Source organism: Ruditapes philippinarum, unplaced genomic scaffold (assembly GCF_026571515.1).
Source record: "Ruditapes philippinarum isolate M1 unplaced genomic scaffold, ASM2657151v2 ctg4276_1_1_1_1, whole genome shotgun sequence".
In the NCBI taxonomy this organism is placed as follows: domain Eukaryota; kingdom Metazoa; phylum Mollusca; class Bivalvia; order Venerida; family Veneridae; genus Ruditapes; species Ruditapes philippinarum.
The window spans coordinates 1-26,082 of NW_026867261.1; the positions used below are offsets into that span (position 1 = coordinate 1).

Sequence of the window (26,082 nt, forward strand, 5' to 3'; positions counted from 1 at the left end):
CCCCCAGGGAGGTCATTGTTTTTAACTATATGTGTATAGTAAAAACTTTAAAAAAAATCTTTCTTTTAAAAAGCCCAATGAGCTAGAGCTTAGATGTTTAGCATGAAACATCTTCTTATGGGTGTCTACCAAGTTTGTGCAAATAGAAGCCCTTGGGTTAAATTGGCCCCTGCAACATTTGGGGGGGGGTGTAGGTTGGGGGAGCCTATATACAGGTGAGCGACCTCAAGGCCATCATGGCCCTCTTGTTTATTGTGGATTGGGAAAATAATATACTATTTTCAATTGGGAATATGACCGAATATCAGCTATAAAATAAGCCCGAAAAAATCCCTGATATCATGATTCAGACCTCTAAAATCAGAGACATTTTGAACCATTTAAAATCCATTATTCATTTAATGGCAAAGCATTAAAGTTAAAACCCAGGATTGTCAATGAATTTTTTTTTTACAGTTTGTTTTGAATTTGAAGAGGTCACTGTAGGTTTTAAAACATTCAACACGTTGTGTTTCCTAAGTTTTAAGATGGCCTAAATTGCATTAAATGCTCTTAATGACAACCCTGAAAATCCTTAATATCTCTCTTGCTTTGTGTTTAATTTTTTTAAAAACCTTGGCAATTTGTCGTAAGTGATGTAATTTGAAATGTATGATTATATTTCTAGTTGCTGTGTATAATAGTAGCTGATGAAGGGGAAATTGCTGCATTTAAAGACTATGTAAAAATCTGCTGATGTTTCTCTAGTTGAGGCCAAGGGCGAGCAGCTCCCCCCCCCCTCCCCCCCTCCACTCCAGTACTGCCCCGCCCCAGACCCACCCCCCCAACCCAGCACCATCAGCCCATTTTCCACCCCCCTCCCCCAAACGATAAAGAGGAACATATTTTTCCACCCTTTTACGCAAGGACTCTGCGCTGAAAAAGGAGTCGTTTAAGTGAAAAGTGAAAAAATTCATGTATGATAGAATTTATTTGATTTTAGGATAAAAGTTTATTTCAATTGTGGTTTGTTATTAAAATTAACACACAAATTGCACAAAAAGTATAAAAAATATTTTTTTTTAAAGAGAGGGCCCTTTTGTAGTAGTATGTGCATGAGTTTCATGTCACTGACTTTCTATCTTATTCCTTACATTAATGTAGATTTTAAACCTGCTAATGACCTTGATTATTTCTGTTATGGAAGCTACTTGTCTAGCTTGCATTTAGATTTTTGTTCTTCACATGTTCCCATCTTCTAGGACTGAAAAAGTGCAATGGGTTACATGTGAGGCCCTCCAGTAACAGTTCTTATATAACTAATAATCAATCTTGTTTTGATTTAAAACCAATTCCTGAAGAAGCTAACAACATGAAACAATAACGTTGAAGCAATTGTTTATTCACTGAGTATTTCAGATTTAAAGTTGATATCATTGTGAATGAAGTTCCTATAAAATGATATGAAATGATATAATATATATTAATACACTTGTTACTATATATAGTAACAAAATTGCCTATGATTTCAACTGATTATGAGTGTCACGTGACCTATTATGAGTTTGCGGCCCTGGCCGAGAACTAGTTATCAGCCCGCAGAACATGTGCATGTGCACAAACTGAAACAATGACGTCATATTTTACGTCATCAAACCATTAACTGTAAAAGTGAAAGTAGTTTGTCAGCACGAATCGCTTTATTTTTATTGTGAGAGCTTAAGCATATTTAGTACAAACACATTTTTGTTACTATTGAAATTTGAAGAAATAATACAACAAATTCATTTCGAAAAAAAAATGAAAATAAAACTTGGTTCAAGATTCTACTGCTTTGAACACACAAACAGTAAACATCTCTGTACAAAACAGTAGAAGTGTAGACAAGAATTTCAACGAAAGAACTTCAAAGTATTTGTTGTTGTTGTTGTTGTTTTTTTTTTATTTTTTTTTTAAATGCTACTATTAGATCTACCAAGTGTATTAAAGACATTAATACACGTCAGAGTAGGGCCGGAAGGTGATAATCGTCTGAAAATCGGCTGAAAAAGGAGTCGGCTGAAGCCCTCGGGGCCATTATTCATTTTGCGGGCCGATTTTCACCTTCCGGCCCTACTCTGCTGTGTATTAATCTCTTAATATGAAAACATAATGTTGAAAATATTGATGGAATATTCCAGCTTGTGCAAGGTACGGGTCCTGATGGGCAGATTCGGGCTGAAGATGTCATGAACTTTTCACCGACAGCTGTGGTACAGGCACCAGCTGTTGGTGCACCTTCCGCTCCAGGTGCATTTGTAGATATTCCAGTATCTGGCATGAGAAAGGTAAGATTTATGGTTTGAGGTAGAACATGTTTCTTGTGAAGATAATAGAATAGATGGTATAGGGGAGAGTCAAAATGCCCTGAAAACCAATGAAGGGGCGGGGACACCTGTAAGGATAATGCTGGTTGTTGTGGTAATGTGTTTTAAGTGTACCATGTGCTTTTACATAGAAAACTTTGTAATAATCCCACTCCTGCAAAATTGGCCTTAAAAAGCCTATAAAGAAAGTGCATGAATTTAGTACAACGATTTCTGTTTTAACCCTGTAGCATAGTAAGAGTTTAAAGTATAATTGTTTTACTGAGGGAATTAAATATCGAAGAAAAACAATCTCAGTGTTTTGATATCTTTTTGAGAGTGTTAAATCTTACTATGCTAAATGGTCAGTTAGGTAGAATCTGTTCTCTCCACCTGGAAAACGTTTATAGGAGTGTAAATGTGGTATTATTTACTGGACATGAAACACTGTGACAATATGAAATTAAGAGAGTGAACTGATTTTAGTGTAGATATATTGGATGAGACTTAAAGTTAAAACCAGCATGGTGTCTGTGCTCACTGAAGAACTAGTGGTCACTTTTAGAATGAAAGATCTGTGTATTCCATGCAAAATTCTAAAATTTTCAAAATTACATTGACGTCCACACTTGCTGTGTAATTCAACATAATGGGTTTCCGGTGATGATAATAAGTAATGAAATTCTGAAGTTAATACATGTGTTAAGTGTTCATGATTATATTTTATTGATTTCAGACAATAGCTAAGAGGTTAACGGAGTCCAAACAGACTATACCCCACTATTACCTTACAATAGATGTCACACTTGATAAAACATTAGGGTAAGTTCTCTTGCATTTATATTATCCTAGGATATCTGACTAACTACAGGGTTGTTTTTTTTCTCAAGATTTTGGGAAAATGACCTATACCCATGGAATTGGGATTTTCAGCAGTGTTTTGTTAAAAATTGGGGAAAAAATGCATGACAGAAATATTGCAGTGATTAAATTAGTGCCAACAATTACTGTCTAGGATGGCATCTTCAAAAATTCAAGCACCATAACAGTGATTAAGCCCTTATTTTCAAAGATTTTACAAAAAAAATTTCAATACTTTTATTTTGTAACTTCCAATTGGGAATTTTTTCCTGTGGATTGGGAAAATAATATACTATTTTCAATTTGGAATATGACCCAATAACGGCTATAAAATACGCCAAAAAAAAAATCCCTCAACTAATTTTTTATGTTTATTGGCTTTTAGTATAGTTTTAGTGTGGAAAAATAAATCTTTTTATCTTAACTCTTCATTTTCTTCCACAAAAATGTATATAGAATAAACATCCATCTTCTGTAGTGTTTTCTATAACTGTAAGATTCAAAAGAAACAATCCGAGGCAAATTGTACATTATATAATTAAAGCAGAAAGAGTCAAGTCTTGCCCTGAAGTGAGTTGTCTTTGTCTAGAGTATAAAGCCATGTCTTCAGCCTGTTGACTGGTCAACTTCAAATTTTCATCTTGATATCCCCAGAATTGATAATGGACAGTTCCATTACTTAAAGCTGGACAATTCTATGTAAATCTGCAGATGATCCAAAATATTTCAAGAAAATCATTCTTGTGAAAAATGTACTAAGAGTTTAAGAAGAGTAAAATTATTTACTAGTCAAGAAATAAGTCACTTGTTATATGCAATTAATGACTGATTTAACAGTATTTATCATCATACTCTACTGCGTAACTAACACTGTAAGGGATATTTTCGCATATTCTGACAAATTTTTGGATGTTTTCATAGATTTAAAGTGTCATTTGCAATGTGTAAATTACAATCTTTGTTTACTCTGTTTGACTTAACTTTTGAATACATTTTAAAAAATTTCATGAAAATTAGCATGAATCTGAAGGCCTGCTGATGTCAGACATTTCACAGGTAAAGGATAAGATGACATGAGAGTATGGCTTTAATAGTTTTCTATTTATTTTATTTCAGATTAAGAAAAGAACTAAATAGTTTATTAGCTAAAGATAACAAAAAAATCTCTGTGAATGATTTCATCATAAAAGCATCGGCGTTAGCGTGTAAACAGATACCTGAGGCTAATTCATCATGGCAGGATAGTTTTGTTAGGCAGTAAGTAAATTCAGTGAAACCTGTATCTTATCTATATCAGGCAAGGCTGTGGCTAATAGTAGCTAAAATATTTGAATCTTGCATCGGCTGCAAATACAGACTGTGATTTCCAGCTTGAGAGTAACCTTAAAGGCTGTTACAGTTGCCTTAAAGTTGGAGATTCCCGTCTGTGTCAGCTGATAGCCAAACATACTTAAAAAGGCTTTGTTTGTAAAGGAAATCAACACGCACATTATGTGACAATAACCAAAATTTAATATAACTGTTTCTCATCCAGTTTTAAATTTTTTCTGGCTGGGAATAAATGTTGAGTAATTGCGAAAAAAGATATTATGCAATTTGGAATACAACTTCATGTCGTCTCCAGAATTAAATCATGTTTAAAATGGGCATAAAAAAAGTCATAAATACATTAAACTGAAGTGTCAGTGTTGCCCTGGATCAAGCAACTGTTATTTATTTACTGTGGTTATTATTCATGTAGATAAGGTGGTAATAACAAAAATTATCATCAGATTAAAGCTGATAAACAAAAATTCCACAAATAACACCTTGAAATCTTGTTAATAAATGTTCATAGAAAAAGAGACTGAATAGTAGTGTTACAAATTTAACACAGAGGATAATCAATCTTTTATGTCCGGGACTTTGAAAATCCACCGGGGAGACACGCTCTTTGTGATTCCAAGATGGTCCTGATATCTTGTATATTTTATCTGTACTGTATATAATATAAAACTGTGATCCCTAAGAGGAATTTTTCTCATCCCTATGATGTAATTTTTCTATGTGACAGAGTGATAAAATGCTTTTATTATTTTGTTGAATGTTTATTTGAATTAAACAGTGTAGATTTCCATTCATTTAGATTTATATGTACTTAGATTTTCAGCAGTATTTTAGTTACTTTATTTTATACCTATATTTCAGATATAATACAGTTGATATAAATGTTGCTGTGGCAACAGATGCTGGGCTTATCACACCTATAGTTTTTAGAGCCGATCTAAAGGTAGGCATTATATGCTTTTATTTAAATTGTTGTTTAATAAAAACACAATAATCACACTTGGAAACAAACTAAACAGATATCTTCAATCATTGTTAGCTTGACTATTTCAAATAATTCCTCAATATTCTTCCTCTTAATGTTTTTGATTAGGAAAAAAATATAAAGTCAAGTGTAGCTACGTTTGGCAAAAAGAGACACATTGCCAAGTGGGTAACCAAGGCTCTGTGTCCTGGGGGGAAACTATACTTGAAGAAATGGAAATTGTCAAGTCCTTTTCCCTTATTTTGGGAACTGAGGCAATTTTTACTGCATATACATTCAGTAGTAATGTTATATGTTACAGGGTCTTGCACAGATTGGTGATGATGTAGGAATGTTGGCAGCTAAAGCCAGAGATGGCAAATTACAACCACATGAATTCCAAGTAAGTTCTCCATGAATTTAGCACTTTTTGTCCTGAGGAACATTGTTCGAGTTGCGGTTTGTCAGATTGTAAATAATGTGTTACTGTTGTTTTTTGGTTTACATAGCTTATATAATAATAATAAAAAGTTATAAATAACCTGTTGCACGTGAATTTGAGTTGTTATAGGTAAAATATGTTTCCATTATACTTGGGCTGCTTTAGACACTTTCTTGTTAGGAAACTATCCTTCAAGCTGGTAAAAATACATGTTTGTTCTTCTTGGGTGTCCCCCTTATGTCCTGAATAAAGCACAAGGGGGCACCCGAGGTCTTCTTTCACTACTAAAGTTGGAAAATCACCATATAAACTGTACATTGTTGGAGCAACTGAAACCCAACCAAAATAACAGTAGTAAGAAATTTAAAGTGAAGGTTAATAATGAAATTTTGATTTACTTTTTGTTTTCTTATCACTGTAATATGACATTATTTGATTGTTGCAGGGTGGTACATTTACAATCTCTAACCTGGGTATGTTTGGTATAAAGTCATTCTCAGCAGTTATCAATCCACCACAGGCGTGTATTCTGGCAGTAGGTGGGGCTGAAAAGAGATTAGTGGTGGACGAGGACAGTAGCTCAGGGTAAGTTAAAATATTTAGAAAGTGAGGATTGTTAACATGCAAAGTGATGCCCATTTATAAACAAAGTGAGGGCATCTTCCATTTCTTTTTGAAGAAATGTGCATGAATATTCTATACCCATAATTTACATCCAGTCTCTGCTTCTGAGCTAAACCATGTGACAGTTCAATGTATTTCATTTATTGGACACTGTAGTATCAAGTATGTCCCATGTTGGACAGTTGTGTGCATTTGATTTGTGAGCCTTCACTTCTATGCAGTCTGATCAGACTGTTTAAATCCCTTAAAACTACTTTTGACTGTTCCAAAGTCATAGCAGGGCAAATTCATTTTACAAAACAAGCTTTGTAAGGGTTAAATACTTTTCCCAGGAAGTGGATTTGAAGGTAGTTCAAATAATTTACAAGTTTTCACACCTTTCAAACTAAAAAGAGTATTTTGAAGAATTTGTAAGTTTGTGTATGTTTTATTTTACAGTTTCACGGAAGCGACAGTGATGTCAGTGACATTGAGTTGTGACCATCGGGTGGTAGATGGCGCTGTAGGTGCCAAGTGGCTAGCTGAGTTCCGTAAATATCTCGAAAACCCATCAACAATGTTGTTATGAGGAAAATTATCTCCAAGTTTTAGATTTTCTATGTTAGAAATGTTTTTAATATTTATAGACGGGCCTCGCATAGAAAGTGCTACAGACAGTGCTAAGGTTCTATGCAGTTTGACTTTTCTGATTTAATTCTTGTTCTGATTTATATATGTTCATAATATTGTTACAGTGGTAATAATGCAAAGTTGAGAGTCAATTGCTCTCCGTAAATTGTAAAATTGACTGTAGAATTAAGAATAGCCAGTGTTAAAGCAGCCCTGTGTGATTTTTAAAAAGCATTTTAATTTTTCATGGTTTAGCAAATGTAGAGAGTTATAAATTCTGTGATGGCAAGGAATTCTGATCTTCAAAATAATAATGTTTAATTAACTTAAATTTTTTTTTGGCTGCAACTTATTACAAACAATACTACATTCATTTGCAAATTTATATTTATTAAATTGAAAAGTCACACTGAATTCAACTATGCATATTAAAGTTTTTAATGGAAAACTTTGTCAAAAAATGCTCTGCTGAGTGAAAAAGTGGAAAAAAGACAGGATTTAATGAACCCATTTGTTTTTATATAGAGATGTTACGTAGTTATGTGTTACTATAGATAGAGAACAAATTCTTTTTATTGGTTATCCTATTTTATGGTACATTATTTATTTTTCATAAAATCTGGAATGAAAATCATTTCTGTTGTGTTATTTGTTAGTTCTAAGATGTATTTGTTTAAATAAGTAGCATCTTTTTATGTGTTAAGATGTGACAGCTGACTGATTAATTACCAAAATCTAGCCTTACATAGATGAATTTAAACATTGCAATATTTGCAGGAGTTGAATTGATATATTTAAGAAATCTTGTGTGGGCTCTTCCTGATCAAGTGGTTAGGGTAGCTGAATTCTCATCACCTGCCCTCAGCCCTGTGGGTTCAAATCCTGCTGAGGACTTAAGATTATTCATACTAGAAAGCTATCCAGCTTGTTAATGAAAGGTGAGTTCATGCTAATGAACAAGGGAGCATTTGTGGTCTTCCTCCTCCAGTAAAGATGAAAAGTCCTCATAGTGTGGGTAGGACTAAAAGTGGATTGGTCTACAATGGGCAGATTTTCAGTTAATATTTCAAATATACATGTAGATAAAAACAATAGAAATGTATCATTTGGATATTCTACTGAAATATTACCTTTAAAAAATACTTGTATGTTATATTGGATCATAAATATCACATTTGTCAACAACATCCATAAATGATTCTTTCGTGGTTTGTGGTTATGTATGATACTAAATAATATCAACATAATTTATTAATGGTATTTCATACCTTCCATTATGGACCAATCCACTTTAAAACTCAATCAGGCAACATAATTTGTTTACAGTGAAAACAAAATTGAAAAATTACTTGAGAAAAAGAAATAAATAGGGTTTTCAGTTAATAAAAATAGATATAGTTAGAGGTAGATTGGTGTAGTGAGTAATTGCAAGTTATTTTGTAGTTTTTGTTAAAGAAATTTTTTGTAAAACTTTAATATCAAAATTTATGCAACATGACATATTATGTAGGCTTGAGTAAAATTTTTGTGATGAGGCATTGGTAAGTGTGTTGAGAATAATAAATAGGTATGAAATATGTATTAAACATTTGAATTGTAGATTATTTTAAAACTTTCTTCCCATATTGTACATGTATATAAAATGCTGACTTTGTAATTTGTCAAATGTTAATGAGAAAATTTAGTTACTATGGTTACACTATCTGTTGTTATACATAATTATCTATGGCAATAAACACTTCTGTACACAGGTGCCCGCTCATGTCTGTGTTAAGGCCCTTAGTTAGAGATACAGGAGGTGTTACTGATCCAGTAAAGCTGGAAAGTCACCATGTAACATTAACAATTGACTGTGTGACTTAGCCTAAATTAAAATAACCTTTCAGTATATATTTTAGTCATTATTTGGACATTCATTATTAACTCAAAGACCCCTTGATTAATATTTTATGTTTTAAGAATTTTAACTCACAACAATTATTTATTCACAAGTTAATATATTTATAAACAATGACAATTTAGTTAATCTGTATGTATAGTCTTATTAAATGCTATTCGGTACTTTCATTTTCTAACGTGACACTTTGAATTTATGGGGCGTCCGTGTCCGAGTGGTTACGGTTGATGACTTCAAACCACTTACCCCTCACCGCTGTGGGTTCGAATCATGACAGGGACTTTGGATTTTTTCATATGAGGAAGCTATCCAGCTAGCTTACGGAACGTCGGTGGTTCTACTCAGGTGTCTGAAATAATGCACTGAAGGTCATCCTCCACCAGTAAAGCTGGAAGGTCGCCATATGATCTATACTGTGTCGGTGCGACATAAAACCCAATCAAACAAACAACACTTTGAATTTATAATTTAAACCAGCTCAGCATGAGTAGAGCATAAAGCATATGTTCTTATGACATGTCCGTATACTAGGGGGGTAATTAAGACCTTAAACAAGCTCAGCATGAGTAGAGCATAAAGCATATGTTCTTATGACATGTCCGTATACTAGGGGGGTAATTAAGACCTTAAACCAGCTCAGCATGAGTAGAGCATAAAGCATATGTTATGTCCGTATACTAGGGGGGTAATTAAGACCTTAAACTCCTGGAACTAAAATTAATATGATTTTGTTAAATAGAGCCTTTTCTGTTTTGTTATTAAAATTCCTTAAAATTCAAATGGACTGTTCCAAATTCAATATAGTACAAGTCAATTACACAAATTTAAAAGGGTTGAACTTTGGCCGTAATGTTCCATTTGTTAAGGTATTTCCAGATAACTAATGTAGCACCAGTTTTGTCCCTTTGTTGAAGGCTGAATTTTAGAAATAATTTTTGAGGTCAAAGATAATGTTAAATACAAACCTGTATGCCTATTATGATAAAAGAAATTAATGTCCAAGTCAGCCATTTTGACAGAAAAAGTTAAAGAACCCTAACTTAATTTTTAGACACTGTGCAATAGATATATAAGACAATGATATAAAAGACATAAGATATATAAGAGAATGAGAACAGTATTTCAAATGACCTTTATTTTGATAAAATAATAGAAAGTACTTGTTTGAAAGAATATAAGATTTTAATTTAGTTGTTAGGTAGAAATAGACTGATGTTTTTGTGACAAGTTCACAAGTCACCATTTCAAATACAAGCAGTGAAAGGTTCTTCATCTATGCTTCCTGTATAGATCCAGGCCAGCCAAAAATTAAGTGTTTTTTTTTAAGCTTACCCTAAGCTGACAGCTACTAAATTTTTGTATTTTATTTAGAAAAAGAGAGAAAAAATCTTGAAATATTTTTTCACTGCAAGGCAAGTCGACTGCACAAATTCAGCAGCTTAAGGGTCAGCATAAAATGTAATTATAAAACTTCTTATATGAATTCCTTGAAACTGTAACTAGTATTAAATTCCAATGGCGCATCAGTGGCAGAGTGGCTTCAAACAACTTCCTCCGTTCCACCCAGCCAGGAACTTTGGCCATCCATCTAGCTTAAGAAATCTCAGTGCTTCATACTTTGCATGGAGGGGCCCCTGAGGTCTTCCTCCACCAGTAAGGCTGTAAAGTCACGGTATGACCTCAATTGTGTTGCTGTGATGTAAAACACAACCAAAAACAAAAAAAGCCTTTGTAAGGTAGACAAGGTAATAAGGAAGCAATAAGTGCTATATTAAAATACACAAGAGCCAAATACAAGAGATTATTATTTTTTGAATGTAACATTGTTACTTTTTATGATCACATATTTATCTATATAATTCTAAGCACAGGTGCTTGACATCTAATATCCCTGTCATACATTCTTATATCTGTAATAAACATAAGTTGTTTTGTGTATATATACTGGTATAGGGGTAGGGTATGGGGAGTGGGTGTTAGACGTTTGGCACCTGTGATGCTAAGTAGATTAATAAAATTAGTTTAATTAACCAAAATTATCTTATTATAATAATGATATTCAGGTTGGTTTTTTTTTCAGAAATGGATAGTATTTGTTCAAGTTAAGTTATGCATGTAAAGAGTATGATGTGAAAAATAAAGTGGAAAGAGAGTGTAATTATATAACTTGAATGAAATATAATGCTGCTTTAAAACTCAAATTAACTAAATCAGTTACGTTTTTTCACCAATAACATGTTAAATTTCATTCTTTGCCTTCTGGTAAAAGTGTATTACTCACAGTTTTTGTTTTTAATTCAAGTTACTAAACCGCTGTATTCTTTATATTTTAATTTCTCTCTTTAATCATTATTGTGAACATGACTTGAAAGTGATTATAGATTTTGTTAAGTTTGCTTTAACTGGACTTGATAATGTAATAAACTTGTTAAAACAGATTTTCTTCTTGTCACTATGTGTATTATATGTTGAGTCTGTGTTCCTACATATGTGGAGAATATAGTGATATTATGTTTCCCATGTTTGTTTGTCCAACAGCCTGTATGTTTCCTTTAACTGATTAAATATCATTTGTCCCAATTCATTTGAAAAACTGTTTAAGGTCATCAGGTCCAACCAAGGTCATAGTGACCTTGAACTTTATATAATTATCTCAATACTTTGAAGTTTTCATTGACACATCCTTTAAACTTCATAATGTTATGACTGTTTGATTATATTGGAAAGATGACCTCTCTTGTTTTTTTTAAGATCAAAGGTCAAGGTTGCCATAACTTGAAATACACGTCTTTAGTTAATTTTTAGTTTAAGCTTGCTCACTTACTTCATTACTAATAAAACTATAAAATTAGGAGATGCACGTTTATTTTATTTGAACTGTTACACCCACTGTGGTATAACTAAACATAACACTAACAAAATTACATTTAAGTGCATTGACATAGTTACTTCAAACTTAGTATGTAGATGTACCTTGATGAGTTGTATCTGCCACATTCACTTTCAGGTTAAAAGGTCAAAGGTTCCTATAGACAGGACTGATTTTAAGAAAATATTAATGCTAGAGGCATTTTATAGTACAAGTAATATCTTGAGAGTTTTAACCTAATATGGGTATACTGAAGACGATGAGGGTGGATACCAAGATAATGAAATTGACCTTGACCTTCAAAAGGTCAATTCAAAATGGCCGCTTAAAAATACTAAAATAGGTCATTAAAACTATGATACAATATGATGCAATTAATTATTCTTGTCAAAATCAAATGATTATTCAATATGATCAGATTTTAATGAAATTAGCCACCAAATATAACGATAATAAGCCCAATGGCTCAATAAACAGTAATATACAGTACTGTTTTACTAGTGCGTTAAGGTATAAGACTAAGATTGAAAAAAATCACTTTTTATGTTTTGTTTACTATTGTTTAAACAATAAACGTAGTTTCAAATCCTTCTTTATAAATATTACCAAAGAATGAATATTTCATAATAACAAATTAATATTTCGTAACTTCGAAATAATATTTCGTAATAAGGAATCAATATTTCGTAATTTAAACGAAATAATATTTCTAATTGGGAATTATTATCTCGTAAAAACGATTTCAATTCCGGGAGAAAGTGTGGAAAAAATGTCACTTCAGGTGTTCCGTAATTTTTAACATTATTTGTAGCTATGATTTTTTTAAGTTGTTCATTTTGTTTTCATTTATTTTGCACTTATTAAAGTATTTATGGTTTATATATATAATGCAAACCACCCCACTCCTACCCCCAACCCCCGACGCCCCCCCAAAAAAAAAACAACAACAAAACAGTAGGTCTTAAAAAAGGGAAACAGTAGGAATCGAACCATAGACCTCTCACACATCAGTCAATCACTTAACCGGCAATGCTAGTGCGGTAGTAACAATAACGTTTACATTTTTAGAGGATATGACTTTCACTAACATTAGTTTTATAGTTTACTATACTCGTGAACTTTAAGAATAGTATTCTCACTCGTGGCTGAATACTGTTTTTAAAGCCCACTCGATGAAATAAAATTTCATCTTACACACAAACAAACAAACAAATATCCTCTATTAATTCTCGTAAACTTTACTAACAAAATCGAAGTGGAATCTAATATTTCAATGAGTGCTGTAATGTATTCATAATTTACAGGTCAATAAAATAAGACTATACAAAATTAGCAATTAGGCTGTGTATACAAACAAATAAAATATTGTTGTTCCAACATGCAAAAGCGGGATTAAGTATGCGCAAAATCACCACAACATCTGTTTAAAGGCGACATGTGACACATTATAAAATTTATATATAAAATAAAAGATACCACCTTTGTTAAGGCTTTTCTCTAGAAACTATTAACTAAAGACATAATAATAACATAATTGCACGTATTAAAAAAATGAATTAAGGCAGTACAAAATTTTAAGAATATGTTTATCCTACTTAAAACATTATCAGGATCAAAAACTCCTGTTGTAACCCAAATATCTACGACATTATGGCTCTATCTCAATCTATGAAAGTTGTTTTCTACCTCAGGTTTATATATATAATGTTATTTAACCCATACTTCGATATAAAAAAGTTTATATAAAAGTAGCTGTGGCAAACAGATCTGGTTTTCCCCTATGTTTTTTGAGGATTTAAGGGGGCTTATATGCTTTTATTTAAATTGTTGTTAAATAAAAACACAATAATCACACTTGGAAACAAACTAAACGGATATCTTCAATCATTGTTAGCTTGACTATTTCAAATAATTCTTCAATATTCTTCCTCTTAATGTTTTTGATTAGGAAAAAAATATAAAGTCAAGTGTAGCTACGTTTGGCAAAAAGAGACACATTGCCAAGTGGGTAACCAAGGCTCTCTGTCCTGGGGGGAAACTATACTTGTAGAAATGGAAATTGTCATGTCCTTTTCCCTTATTTTGGGAACTGAGGCAATTTTTACTGTATATACATACAGTATTTGTCCTCGGATATAATCATGTGAAATGTTATATGTTATAGGGTCTCGCACAGATTGGTGAAGATGTAGGAATGTTGGCAGCTAAAGCCAGAGATGGCAAATTACAACCACATGAATTCCAAGTAAGTTCTCCATGAATTTAGCTCTTATTGTCCTGAGGAACTTTGTTCGGGTAAGCGAATAAAAATTGTTCGCTAAGTGAATTAAATGTATTCTGCGCTGTAGTTGCGGCTTGTCAAATTGTTAATAATGTGTTGCAGTTGTTTTTTGGTTTACATAGCTTATATAATAATAATAAAAAGTTATAAATAACCTGTTGCACGTGAATTTGAGTTGTTATAGGTAAAATATGTTTCTATTGTACAGGGCAGCTTTAGATACTTCCTTGTTAGGAAACTATCCTTCAAGCTGGCAAATCAACATGTTTGTTCTTCTTGGGTGTCCCCCTTATGTCTGAAATAAAGCACAAGGGGGCACTCGAGGTCTTCTTTCACTACTAAAGTTGGAAAATCACCATATAAACTGTACATTGTTGGAGTGCTTGAAAACCAACCAAAATAACAGTAGTTATAATATATAAATTCATAGTGAAGGTTAATAATGAAATTTTGGTTTTTACTTTTTGTTTTCTTATCACTGTAATATGACATTATTTGATTGTTGCAGGGTGGTACATTTACAATCTCTAACCTGGGTATGTTTGGTATAAAGTCATTCTCAGCAGTAATCAATCCACCACAGGCGTGTATCCTGGCAGTAGGTGGGGCTGAAAAGAGATTAGTGGTGGACGAGGACAGTAGCTCAGGGTAAGTTAAAATATTTAGAAAGTGAGGATTGTTAACATACAAAGTGATGCCCATTTACAAACAAAGTGAGGGCATCTTTTTGAAGAAATGTGCACGAATATTCTATACCCATAATTTACATCCAGTCTCTGCTTTTGAGGTAAACCATGTGACATTTCAATGTATTTCCTTTATTGAACACTGTAGTATCAAGTATGTCCCATACTGGACCTTTGAGTGCATTTGATTTGTGAGCCTTCATTTCTATACAGTCTGACCAGACTATACTGTTGGCTGACCAAATTTTAGCATTTTGATACCTAAATCCCTTAAAACTACATTTGACTGTTCCAAAGTCATAGCAGGGCCAATCCATTTTACAAAACAAGCTTTGTAAGGGTTAAATACTTTTTCCAGGAAGTGGATTTGAAGGTAGTTCAAATATTTTACAAGTTTTCACACCTTTCAAACTAAAAAGAGTATTTTGAAGAATTTGTAATTTTGTGTATGTTTTATTTTAAGGTTCACGGAAGCGACAGTGATGTCAGTGACATTGAGTTGTGACCATCGGGTGGTAGATGGCGCTGTAGGTGCCAAGTGGCTAGCTGAGTTCCGTAAATATCTCGAAAACCCATCAACAATGTTGTTATGAGGAAAATTATCTCCAAGTTTTAGATTTTCTATGTTAGAAATGTTTTTAATATTTATAGACGGGCCTTGCATAGAAAGTGCTACAGACAGTGCTAAGGTTCTATGCAGTTTGACTTTTCTGATTTAATTTTTGTTCTAATTTATGTATGTTCCAGTGGTAATTATGCAAAGTCGAGAGTCAAGTGCACTCCGTAAATTGTAAAATTGACTGTTATAATTAAGAATAGCAAGAGGTAAAGCAGCCCTGTGCGATTTTTAAAAGCATTTTTATTTTTAATGGTTTAGCAAATGCAGAGAGGAATAAATTCTGTGATGGCAAGGAATTTTGATGTTTTAGCTATGTACTCAAAATAATACATGTTATTCTTAATTCCAATTTGACTTTTGCTGCATTGTATTACAAATAATATTACATGCATTGGCAAATTTATATTTATTAAATTGAAAAGTCACACTGAATTCAACTATGCATATAAAAGTTTTTAATGGAAAACTTAGTCAAAAAATGCTCTGCTGAGTGAAAAGTGGAAAAAAGAAAGGATTTAATGAACCCATTTGTTTTTATTTAGAGATGTTACGTAGTTATGTGTTACTATAGATAGAGAGCAAATTCTTTTTATTGGTTATCCTATTTTATGGTACATTATTTATTTTTTTCATAAAATCTGGAATGAAAATCATTTCTGTTGTGTTATTTGTTAGTTCTAAGATGTATTTGTTTAAATAAGTAGCATCTTTTTATGTGTTAAGATGTGACAGCTGACTGATCAATTACCAAAATCTAGCCTTACATAGATGAATTTAAACATTGCAATATTTGCATGAGTTGAATTGATATATTTAAGAAATCTTGTGTGGGCTCTTCCTGATCAAGTGGGTTGGATAGCTGAATTCTTATCACCTGTCACTCATCATTATGGGTTCAAACCCTGCTAAGGATGTTAGATTATTTGTATGACAAAGCTATTCAGCTTATTTATGAAAGGTGAAGGGTTCTACTTGGTTGCACAATCATGCCTTAAGTATTGAACAAGGGAGAATTTACTGTCTTTCTCCTCCAGTGAAGATGAAAAGTCCTCATAGTGTGGGTAGGACTTAAAGTGGATTGGTCTACAATGGGCATTGTACATGTATATAAAATGCTGACTTTGTAATTTGTCAAATGTTAATGAGAAAATTTAGTTACTGTGGTTACAGGATTTATTGTTATACATACTTATCTATTACAATAAACACTTCTTTACACAGGTGCTGGCTCGTGTCCGTGTTAAGGACCCTAGTTAGAGATACATGAGGTGTAATTGATCCAGTAAAGCTGGAAAGTCACCATGTAACATTAACAATTGACTGTGTGACTTAGCCTAAATTAAAATAACCTTTCAGTATATATTTTAGTCATTATTTGGACATGCATTATTTACTCAAAGACTCCTAGATTAACATTTAATGTTTTAAGAATTTTTAACAACAATTATTTATTCACAAGTTAATTTATTTATAAACATTGACAATTTAGTTAATCTGTATGTATAGTCTTAATGATTGCTATTCGGTACTTTCATTTTCTAACGTGACACTTTGAATTTATGGGGCGTCCGTGGCCGAGTGGTTACGGTCGATGACTTCAAACCACTTGCCCCTCACCGCTTTGGGTTCGAATCACGACAGGGACTTTGGATTTTTTCATATGAGGAAGCTATCCAGCTATTTAACAAAATGTCGGTGGTTCTACTCAGATGTCCGTTCGTGTCTGAAATAATGCACGGAAGGTCTGCCTCCACCAGTAAAGCTGGAAGGTTGCCATATGATCTATACTGTGTCGGTGTGACATAAAACCCAATCAAACAAACAAAACTTTGAATTTATAATTTAAACCAGCTCAGCATGAGTAGAGCATAAAGCATATGTTCTTATGACATGTCCGTATACTAGGGGGGTAATTAAGACCTTAAACTCCTGGAACTAAAATTAATATGCTTTTGTTAAATAGGGCCTTTTCTGTTTTGTTATTGAAATTCCTTAAAATTCAAATGGACTGTTCCAAATTCAATACAGGGCAAGTCAATTACACAAATATAAAAGGGTTGAACTTTGCCCGTAATGTTCCATTTGTTAAGATATTTCCAGATAACTAATGTAAGACCAGTTTTATCTCTTTGTTGAAGGCTGAATTTTAGAAGTAATTTTTGAGGTCAAAGATAATGTTAAATACAAACCTGTATGCATATTATAATAATAGAAATTAATGAGCAAGTCAGCCATTTTGACAGAAAAAGTTAAAGAACCCTAACTTAATTTTTAGACACTGTGCAATAGATATATAAGACAATGATATATAAGACATAAGATATATAAGAGAATGTGAACAGTATTTCAAATGACCTTTATTTTGATAAAATTATAGAAAGTACCTGTTTGAAAGAATACAAGATGTTGGTTTAGTTGTTAGGTAGAAATAGACTGATGTTTTTTGTGACAAGTTCACAAGTCACCATTTCAAATACAAGCAGTGAAAGGTTCTTCATCTATGCTTCCTGTATAGATCCAGGCCAGCCAAAAATTAAGTGTTTTTTTTTAAGCTTACCCTAAGCTGACAGCTACTAAATTTTTGTATTTTATTTAGAAAAAGAGAGAAAAAATCTTGAAATGTTTATTCACTGCAAGGCAAGTCGACTGCACAAATTCAGCAGCTTAAGGGTCAGCATAAAATGTAATTATAAAACTTCTTATATGAATTCCTTGAAACTGTAACTAGTATTAAATTCCAATGGCGCATCAGTGGCAGAGTGGCTTCAAACAACTTCCTCCGTTCCACCCAGCCAGGAACTTTGGCCATCCATCTAGCTTAAGAAATCTCAGTGCTTCATACTTTGCATGGAGGGGCCCCTGAGGTCTTCCTCCACCAGTAAGGCTGTAAAGTCACGGTATGACCTCAATTGTGTTGCTGTGATGTAAAACACAACCAAAAACAAAAAAAGCCTTTGTAAGGTAGACAAGGTAATAAGGAAGCAATAAGTGCTATATTAAAATACACAAGAGCCAAATACAAGAGATTATTATTTTTTGAATGTAACATTGTTACTTTTTATGATCACATATTTATCTATATAATTCTAAGCGCAGGTGCTTGACATCTAATATCCCTGTCATACATTCTTATATCTGTTATAAACATAAGTTGTTTTGTGTATATATACTGGTATAGAGGTAGGGTATGGGGAGTGGGTGTTAAGACGTTTGGCACCTGTGATGCTAAGTAGATTAATAAAATTAGTTTAATTAACCAAAATTATCTTATTATAATAATGATATTCAGGTTGGGTTTTTTTTTTCAGAAATGGATAGTATTTGTTTAAGTTAAGTTATGCATGTAAAGAGTATGATGTGAAAAATAAAGTGGAAAGAGAGTGTAATTATATAACTTGAATGAAATATAATGCTGCTTTAAAACTCAAATTAACTAAATCAGTTACGTTTTTTCATCAATAACATGTTAAATTTCATTCTTTGCCTTCTGGTAAAAGTGTATTACCCACAGTTTTTGTTTTTAATTCAAGTTACTAAACCGCTGTATTCTTTATATTTTAATTTCTCTCTTTAATCATTATTGTGAACATGACCTGAAAGTGATTATAGATTTTGTTAAGTTTGCTTTAACTGGACTTGATAATGTAATAAACTTGTTAAAAACAGATTTTCTTCTTGTCACTATGTGTATTATATGTTGAGTCTGTGTCCTACATATGTGGAGAATATAGTGATATTATGTTTCCCATGTTTGTTTGTCCAACAGCCTGTATGTTTCCTTTAACTGATTAAATATCATTTGTCCCAATTCATTTGAAAAACTGTTTAAGGTCATCAGGTCCAACCAAGGTCATAGTGACCTTGAACTTTATATAATTATCTCAATACTTTGAAGTTTTCATTGACACATCTTTAAACTTCATAAATGACTGTTTGATTATTATTATGACCTCTCTTGTTTTTTTTTTAAGATCAAAGGTCAAGGTTGCCATAACTTGAAAAAAATACACGTCTTTTAGTTAATTTTTAGTTTAAGCTTTGCTCACTTACTTCATTACTAATAAAACTAAAATTTAGGAGATGCACGTTTATTTTATTTGAACTGTTACACCCCACTGTGGTATAACTAAAACATAACACTAAAAACAAAATTACATTTTAAGTGCATTGACATAGTTACTTCAAAACTTAGTATGGTAGATGTACCCTTGATGAGTTGTATCTGCCACATTCACTTTCAGGGTTAAAAGGTCAAAGGTTCCTATAGACAGGACTGGATTTTTTAAGAAAATATTAATGGCTAGAGGCCCCATTTAATAGACAAGTAATATTTGAGAGTTTTAACCTAATATGGGTATACTGAATGGACGATGAGGGTGGATAACCAAGATAATGAAATTGACCTTGACCTTCAAAAAGGTCAAATTCAAAATGGCCGCTTAAAAAATACTAAAATAGGTCATTAAAACTATGATTACAATATGATGGCAATTAATTATTCTTGTCAAAATCAAATGATTATTCAATATGATCAGATTTTTAATGAAATTAGCCACCAAATAACGATAATAAGCCCAATGGTCAATAAACAGTAAATATACAGTACTGTTTTACTAATTGCGTTAAGGGGTATAAGAAACTAAGATTGAAAAAAATCACTTTTTATTGTTTTGTTACTATTGTTTAAACAAATAAACGTAGTTTCAAATCCTTCTTTAATAAATATTACCAAAAAAGAATGAATATTTCATAATAACAAATTAATATTTCGTAACTACGAATAAATATTTCGTAATAAGGAATCAAATATTTCGTAATTTAAACTGAAAATAATATTTCTATATTGGGAATTATTATCCTCGTAAAAACGATTTCAATTCCGGGGAGAAAGTGTGGAAAAAATGTCACTTCAGGTGTTTCCGTAATTTTTAAAATTATTTGTAGCTATGATTTTTTTAAAAGTTGTTCATTTTGTTTTCATTATTTTGCACTTATTAAAAGTATTTATGGTTTATATATATACTGCAACCGCCACCCCTACCCCCAACCCCCGAGCCCCCCCCCCAAAAAAAAAAAAAAAACAAACAAAAAACAGTAGGGTCTTAAAAAAGGGGAAAAACAGTAGGAATCGAACCATAGACCTCTCACACATCAGTCAATCCACTTAACCGGGCAATGCTAGTGCGGTAGTAACAATAACGTTTACATTTTTTAGAGATATGACTTTCACTAACATTAGTTTTATAGTTTTACTATAACTCGTGAACTTTAAAGAATAGTATTCTCCACTCGTGGCTGAATACTGTTTTTTAAAGGCCCACTCGATGAAAAATAAAATCTTTCATCTTACACACAAACAAACAAACAAATATCCTCTATTAATTCTCGTAAACTTTACTAACAAAATCGGAAGTGGAATCTAATATTTCAATGAGTGCTGTAATGTATTCATAATTTACAGGGTCAATAAAATAAGACTATACAAAATTAGCAATTAGGCTGTGTATACAAACAAATAAAATAATTGTTGTTCCAACATGCAAAAAGCGGGATTAAGTATGCGCAAAAATCACCACAACATCTGTTTAAAGGCGACATGTGACACATTATAAAATTTATATATAAAATAAAAGATAACCACCTTTTGTTAAGGCTTTTTCTCTAGAAACTATTAACTAAAGACATAATAATAAACATAATTGCAACGTATTAAAAAAATGAATTAAGGCAGTACAAAAATTTTAAGAATATGTTTATCCTACTTAAAACATTATCAGGATCAAAAACTCCTGTTGTAACCCAAAATATCTACGACATTATGGCTCTATCTCAATCTATGAAAGTTGTTTTCTACCTCAGGTTTATATATATAATGTGTTTATTGAGTGTTGAGCAAACTAGGTAAAAAATAAGCCAACTTACAAAATTTTTACAAAATCCTACTTTTTAAATGGTTACAACAATAGTTTCTGTCCCATTCATTTATAAAATGTGTAACTTGCTGAAATATTGAAATTAATAAAGAGCCGTTTTTTAGCACATTGTGAACATTACATATGTATACTGCATTTAAGTTTTTTTGTGTGTGGTTTTGTTTGTATTTGTTGTTTTCTGCTGAAAATAATGTTTGCATAATTCATTTTTTAGATTCAATTATAACTGCATTAAGGTATGCGATGGATAAAAGTCATCTTAAAACTTAGAAGTGTATACTTCATCACATCCTTAACAAAAATTACAGAAAACACCAAATGTTTACCATCTTGTTTAAAAATAAGTGACTATTTAAATTTGAAATTTAAAATTTAAAGTTAAAAACAACAACAACAATAACAAAACCATATTTTCATCGAGTCATCAATTGTCTGAAACCGGGAGATTGCTATGTGTGCTTGCTTTTACCATCGCAGCTCTCGAAAATTTTGGAATTCAGTCACGGTTTTGAGAAAATTCTACAAGAAGATTATCACATCATTTGATATACATTAGAATTCCGGGTACCCTCCAATAAATCCAGGATATCTTTTAAAGTAACAGCAAAGTTATCTATAAAAATATTACTTGTAATAAATCGAGTAATATTTACTTTGACCATATATAAAAGTCACGTGGGTTGGCTACATAAGATAAGAGGTGTTAAAATATAATTGTAATACACTCTTTCTTAGCCATTGAAATAGTATTTAATGTATAAAGGACTTTCAAAAATGGTTATTATTCAGAGCGGGCGCTATGTGGTGCAGTGGTAACACTGTCTGCCTACAAATCAAAGGGGTCGTGAGTTCGATCCCCGCTACTCCCACTGAACGAATAAATGACTACAAGACTGACAAAACCAGGACATCGACACAGAAATGACGGCAACCATAGTATACAAGAGAAGACCTTAACGGAACAGGAAACAAGCACCGAAAGTACAAGACCGAAGACGACGACCGATAACAGAAGGAAGAACGGATACAAGAACTGACAACAAGCGAACGGAGACGAGGACCGATAACAGAAGAAGAGAGACGAGGACCGATAACAGAAGAAGAGAGACGAGGACCGATAACAGAAGAAGAGAGACGAGGACTGAAAACAGAAGAGAGAGACAGGGACCGTGAACACAAGAACTGACAACAATCGAACAGAGACGTCGACCAATAACAGAAGAACAAGAGACGAGGACTGATAACAGGAGAACAGAGACAGGGACCGATAACAGAAGAACTGACAACAAGACAACGGAGAGAGGATTGATAATAGAAAAATAGAGACGAGGACCAATAACAGAAGAATTGACAACAAGTCTTGAAGAATTGACAACAAGAAACTGATTACAGGACTGATTACAGAAGAATAGAGTTGGGAACCGATGACAGATGAACGGAGAAGAACAAAGACGACGACGAAAACACAGACGTGAACCGATAACAGAACATCTGACAACAAAAGAACTCAGACCAAGACCGATAACAGAAGAACGAAGACGAGAACCGATAACAGAGGAACAAAGACGACGACCGAAAACACAGACGTGAACCGATAACAGAACATCTGACAACAAAAGAACTGAGACCAGGACCGATTACAGAAGAACGAAGACGACGACCGATAACAAAAAAACGAGCATCAAAACCCAAGAGTACTCAGAGAAAGGTGCCTTTTAATTAATGTATATTAATGTATATGTTTAACCTCCTCACACATACGCAGTAGGAATCTGAGTAGTCACGTTATATGCTTGCATAGAGTGCCAGATAAAATACATGAAAGCCCTATATCAAGCAGATAGGGCAGGGAAGAGTGAAGTGTATACAGGTCTCTTATGTTTAAAATGCCTTAAAATTTTCAGTACTATCTTTAATATTGCTTCTATATTAGTATTATATTGGCCTATAGATAAATGTCCACCATCTTGGATTATTCGGCCATATTGGATTGTTTTGTTTTTTTAATTCTGTTTTGGTTTCTAATTTGTTTTTACCTAAACATGCTTTGTGACAAATTTCAGGCTTTTCCTTTCCTTAAAAGTTTTATTTGATATATCATCCATTTATGATAAAGAAATTTGGCGCCCATTTTAGTGGTCATTTCAAATGGCCATTTCAATGGTGAAGATCAAATTTTTCAATTTGGTATCCACTTTTACCGGATTCAGCATACCTTAAATAGGTTAAATACACCAAGATACCACTTGTACTACAAAATGCCTCTAGCATCTTATAGGGAGCCAAATTCTCAAAGTCAGTCCTGTCTACTAGCTGTTACATGTTATAAGATCTTTTTAAAATAGACTATTTTCTTAGAAAAAAAGTGTAAAAGATATTCACTTTAAACTTTATATATTGTAATTATCAATATATAACGCCATATTGCAAGGTCATATAATGTTCAACTTAGAGTTAAAAAAGTATTGCTTTGTGTTTTATTTATAGAACTTCCTGCTAAATAAAGGACATTTCAGCTCAATACCCAAAAGGAAAAGACTTCGTTTTGAATAAAATTAGTATTGCACAATATCAAGGAAAACAAAGATTAGATTACAAGAACGTATTCCTAGAAAACATATGAGCCGCGTCACGACAAAAGCAACATAATGGGTGTGCGACCAGCATGGATCCAGACCAGCCTGCGCATCCGCGCAGTTTGATCAGGGTCCATGCTGTTCGCTGTCAGTATCGTTTTCTCTACTTGTTATAGAGTTGTAAGCGAACAGCATGGATCCTGATCAGACTGCGCGGATACGCAGGCTGGTCTGGATCCATGCTGGTCGCACACCCATTATGTTGGTTTTGTTATGACGCGGCTCAATTATCACAAGCACAGTATGACATCCTGTTCGGGTTTTGGAACATGAAAATATGTGATTACTGTGTCCAACCAAAGTGAGCTAATCACGATACATTTGCATTTGGTTTAATGTTAATTTTGTTCACATATATAACCAAATGTATTCGAGCACTTGGTATCGTCGAAACGATGGTCCCCTATTTCATCACCACTGTGACGTACCATACGAATGCAAAATGGATCACCTTCCTTTTCGTTTGGAGCATGCTCTTTCCAGAAATGTTTGTCCATGGGGACCAAAGTATCGTCTGAAAATTTCCATTCATCTACATTGTTTCTTTCGTTGTAGCCATCTACCCAGTACTGGCCAGTATTTAGACCTGAAAGAGAACAAAATAAACAACAACGTAGTAAACAATCTTCAACACATTGCAAAAACCTATGCCGGTATAGGTAACGATATGCAATAAGAAAAATTAGACAACTAGTTACACGTTTTCTTTTTGTATTTCAAACTTTTGTGAAAGGAACTACATTATATATATAGTTCAAAAGCATAAAATAATAAAATTTTGATTTCTTATATATACCAGCTGGGCACTCAAAACAGAAATATTTATAAAAGATAATAAACAATTTAAAACAAATATAATAAGAAATGATGAAGATCGTATTTGTATTTCGTGCTGTCCATAGCCCGATTTGATTTGCTACGCTATTCAATTTCTGTTGTTTTACATTAAGAATAATTTTAGACGCAAGTTTTTCTTTACTTCTGTATCAAATAAAACATCGTTTTCCCGAAAATTATTTCTATTCCTGTCATGTCACAAAACCTCCAGTGGTGTCCCCTTTAATACTGGGCCTCTGTAACAAAATTATTGAACAAATTTCCAAAGCCAAGCGCCGTTTTGGTGTGTGCAAAAATATCATAAAGAAAAAGTCCACAAGGTGCATGCCGCCCAATTTGTTCTCCAAGAAACGTCAGCCAACACTGGCCTCTCAGATAAAACGTTGATTGGCCATTACAAAAAGTGAGATCTGGGAATCTCATTGAACATTCGAAATTTTATAACATATTATAAAAAAAGGAAAGAAGTTGTAACCTAATATTTAGTTGTTTCATATTAAAGCCTTGTAGTTCAGAGTTTACGTATGAAATATTTATGTATGTTCTGAAAAAAAAAACAATATGCCATGTTTATGGCACAGTGGACAATTTTATTAAAGATACTTAATATTTCTTATGTTTTCGTCTGAATCCCCACAAAGCGGAAATACGACATGGCACAAATCAGCTAACATATTTTTTGTACTAGTGCATTAGTCTATTGTAAACATATAATTTTGAACCTGGACAGTCACGTATTAGTGCTTGAATAGCGTCGAATTTCCATTCCTCGTCGATTTTGACCAATTTCCCGCCAATAATTGCGCTGGAGTTTGCGGCGTCAGGTTGTGACATCGTGGTGGTAAATATTTGTATTTTTGACAGTGAACAATACAGTTGAGTCATCCGAACAACCACTGACGAACACACTGGTATCATAATAAAAGGAAAATAAAATTGATGAAACAGTGTGGGGGGGGATTCAAAAACTGAAATCATTTTGTCACCGGAAAACGAATCCAATCTTCTTTTGATATATATATTTACATATGTAATCATAAGTATTATGATAAATATTATCATAAACAAATGATGATGATCATGCCCATAATGATGAAAAGTACAGCGATCGGAAAGTCTACTATACTGGTATATCCAGCAACATTACGTGTATTGGTTACGATCCCGAGTCGCA

The 26,082-nt window shown here is 32.8% G+C and overlaps 3 protein-coding genes across 3 annotated transcripts; 2 read left to right on the plus strand and 1 right to left on the minus strand.

Annotated features, from left to right (window-relative positions):
- Window positions 1–667: 667 nt before the first annotated feature.
- Window positions 668–11,485, plus strand: LOC132735444 (dihydrolipoyllysine-residue acetyltransferase component of pyruvate dehydrogenase complex, mitochondrial-like; the record flags this gene model as incomplete). Its single annotated transcript, XM_060722386.1, has 8 exons — window positions 668–721; window positions 2,130–2,306; window positions 3,061–3,146; window positions 4,302–4,442; window positions 5,373–5,454; window positions 5,798–5,878; window positions 6,363–6,502; window positions 6,980–11,485. Coding segments are annotated over 8 exons (891 nt in total), but the record flags the coding sequence as incomplete, so codon positions are not given.
- Window positions 7,149–15,476, plus strand: LOC132735443 (dihydrolipoyllysine-residue acetyltransferase component of pyruvate dehydrogenase complex, mitochondrial-like). The gene is made up of 5 exons (XM_060722385.1): window positions 7,149–7,215; window positions 7,928–8,019; window positions 14,081–14,161; window positions 14,706–14,845; window positions 15,347–15,476. Exons 1-5 carry the CDS (start codon window positions 7,149–7,151, stop codon window positions 15,474–15,476), a joined length of 510 nt encoding a protein of 169 aa, XP_060578368.1.
- A 7,767-nt stretch (window positions 15,477–23,243) lies between these two features.
- On the minus strand, window positions 23,244–25,810 carry LOC132735442 (uncharacterized). Its single transcript, XM_060722384.1, has 2 exons — window positions 25,631–25,810; window positions 23,244–24,657 (listed from the first exon to the last, which is right to left on the minus strand). The coding sequence occupies exons 1-2, from the start codon at window positions 25,791–25,793 to the stop codon at window positions 24,410–24,412; spliced, it is 411 nt and encodes a 136-aa protein (XP_060578367.1). The 5' UTR covers window positions 25,794–25,810; the 3' UTR covers window positions 23,244–24,409.
- Window positions 25,811–26,082: the final 272 nt, after the last annotated feature.

Excerpts from the sequence above, each read along its gene's own strand:
- LOC132735443 (XM_060722385.1), top strand. The coding sequence starts at position 7,149 with ATGTTTTTAATATTTATAGACGGGCCTCGCATAGAAAGTGCTACAGAC. Across the intron at positions 14,162-14,705 it reads TACAACCACATGAATTCCAA|GGTGGTACATTTACAATCTC; the intron begins GTAAGTTCTCCA and ends TGATTGTTGCAG. Across the intron at positions 14,846-15,346 it reads GACGAGGACAGTAGCTCAGG|GTTCACGGAAGCGACAGTGA; the intron begins GTAAGTTAAAAT and ends TTTTATTTTAAG.
- LOC132735442 (XM_060722384.1), bottom strand. The coding sequence starts at position 25,793 with ATGACTCAACTGTATTGTTCACTGTCAAAAATACAAATATTTACCACC. Across the intron at positions 24,658-25,630 it reads ACTAATACGTGACTGTCCAG|GTCTAAATACTGGCCAGTAC; the intron begins GTTCAAAATTAT and ends GTTCTCTTTCAG.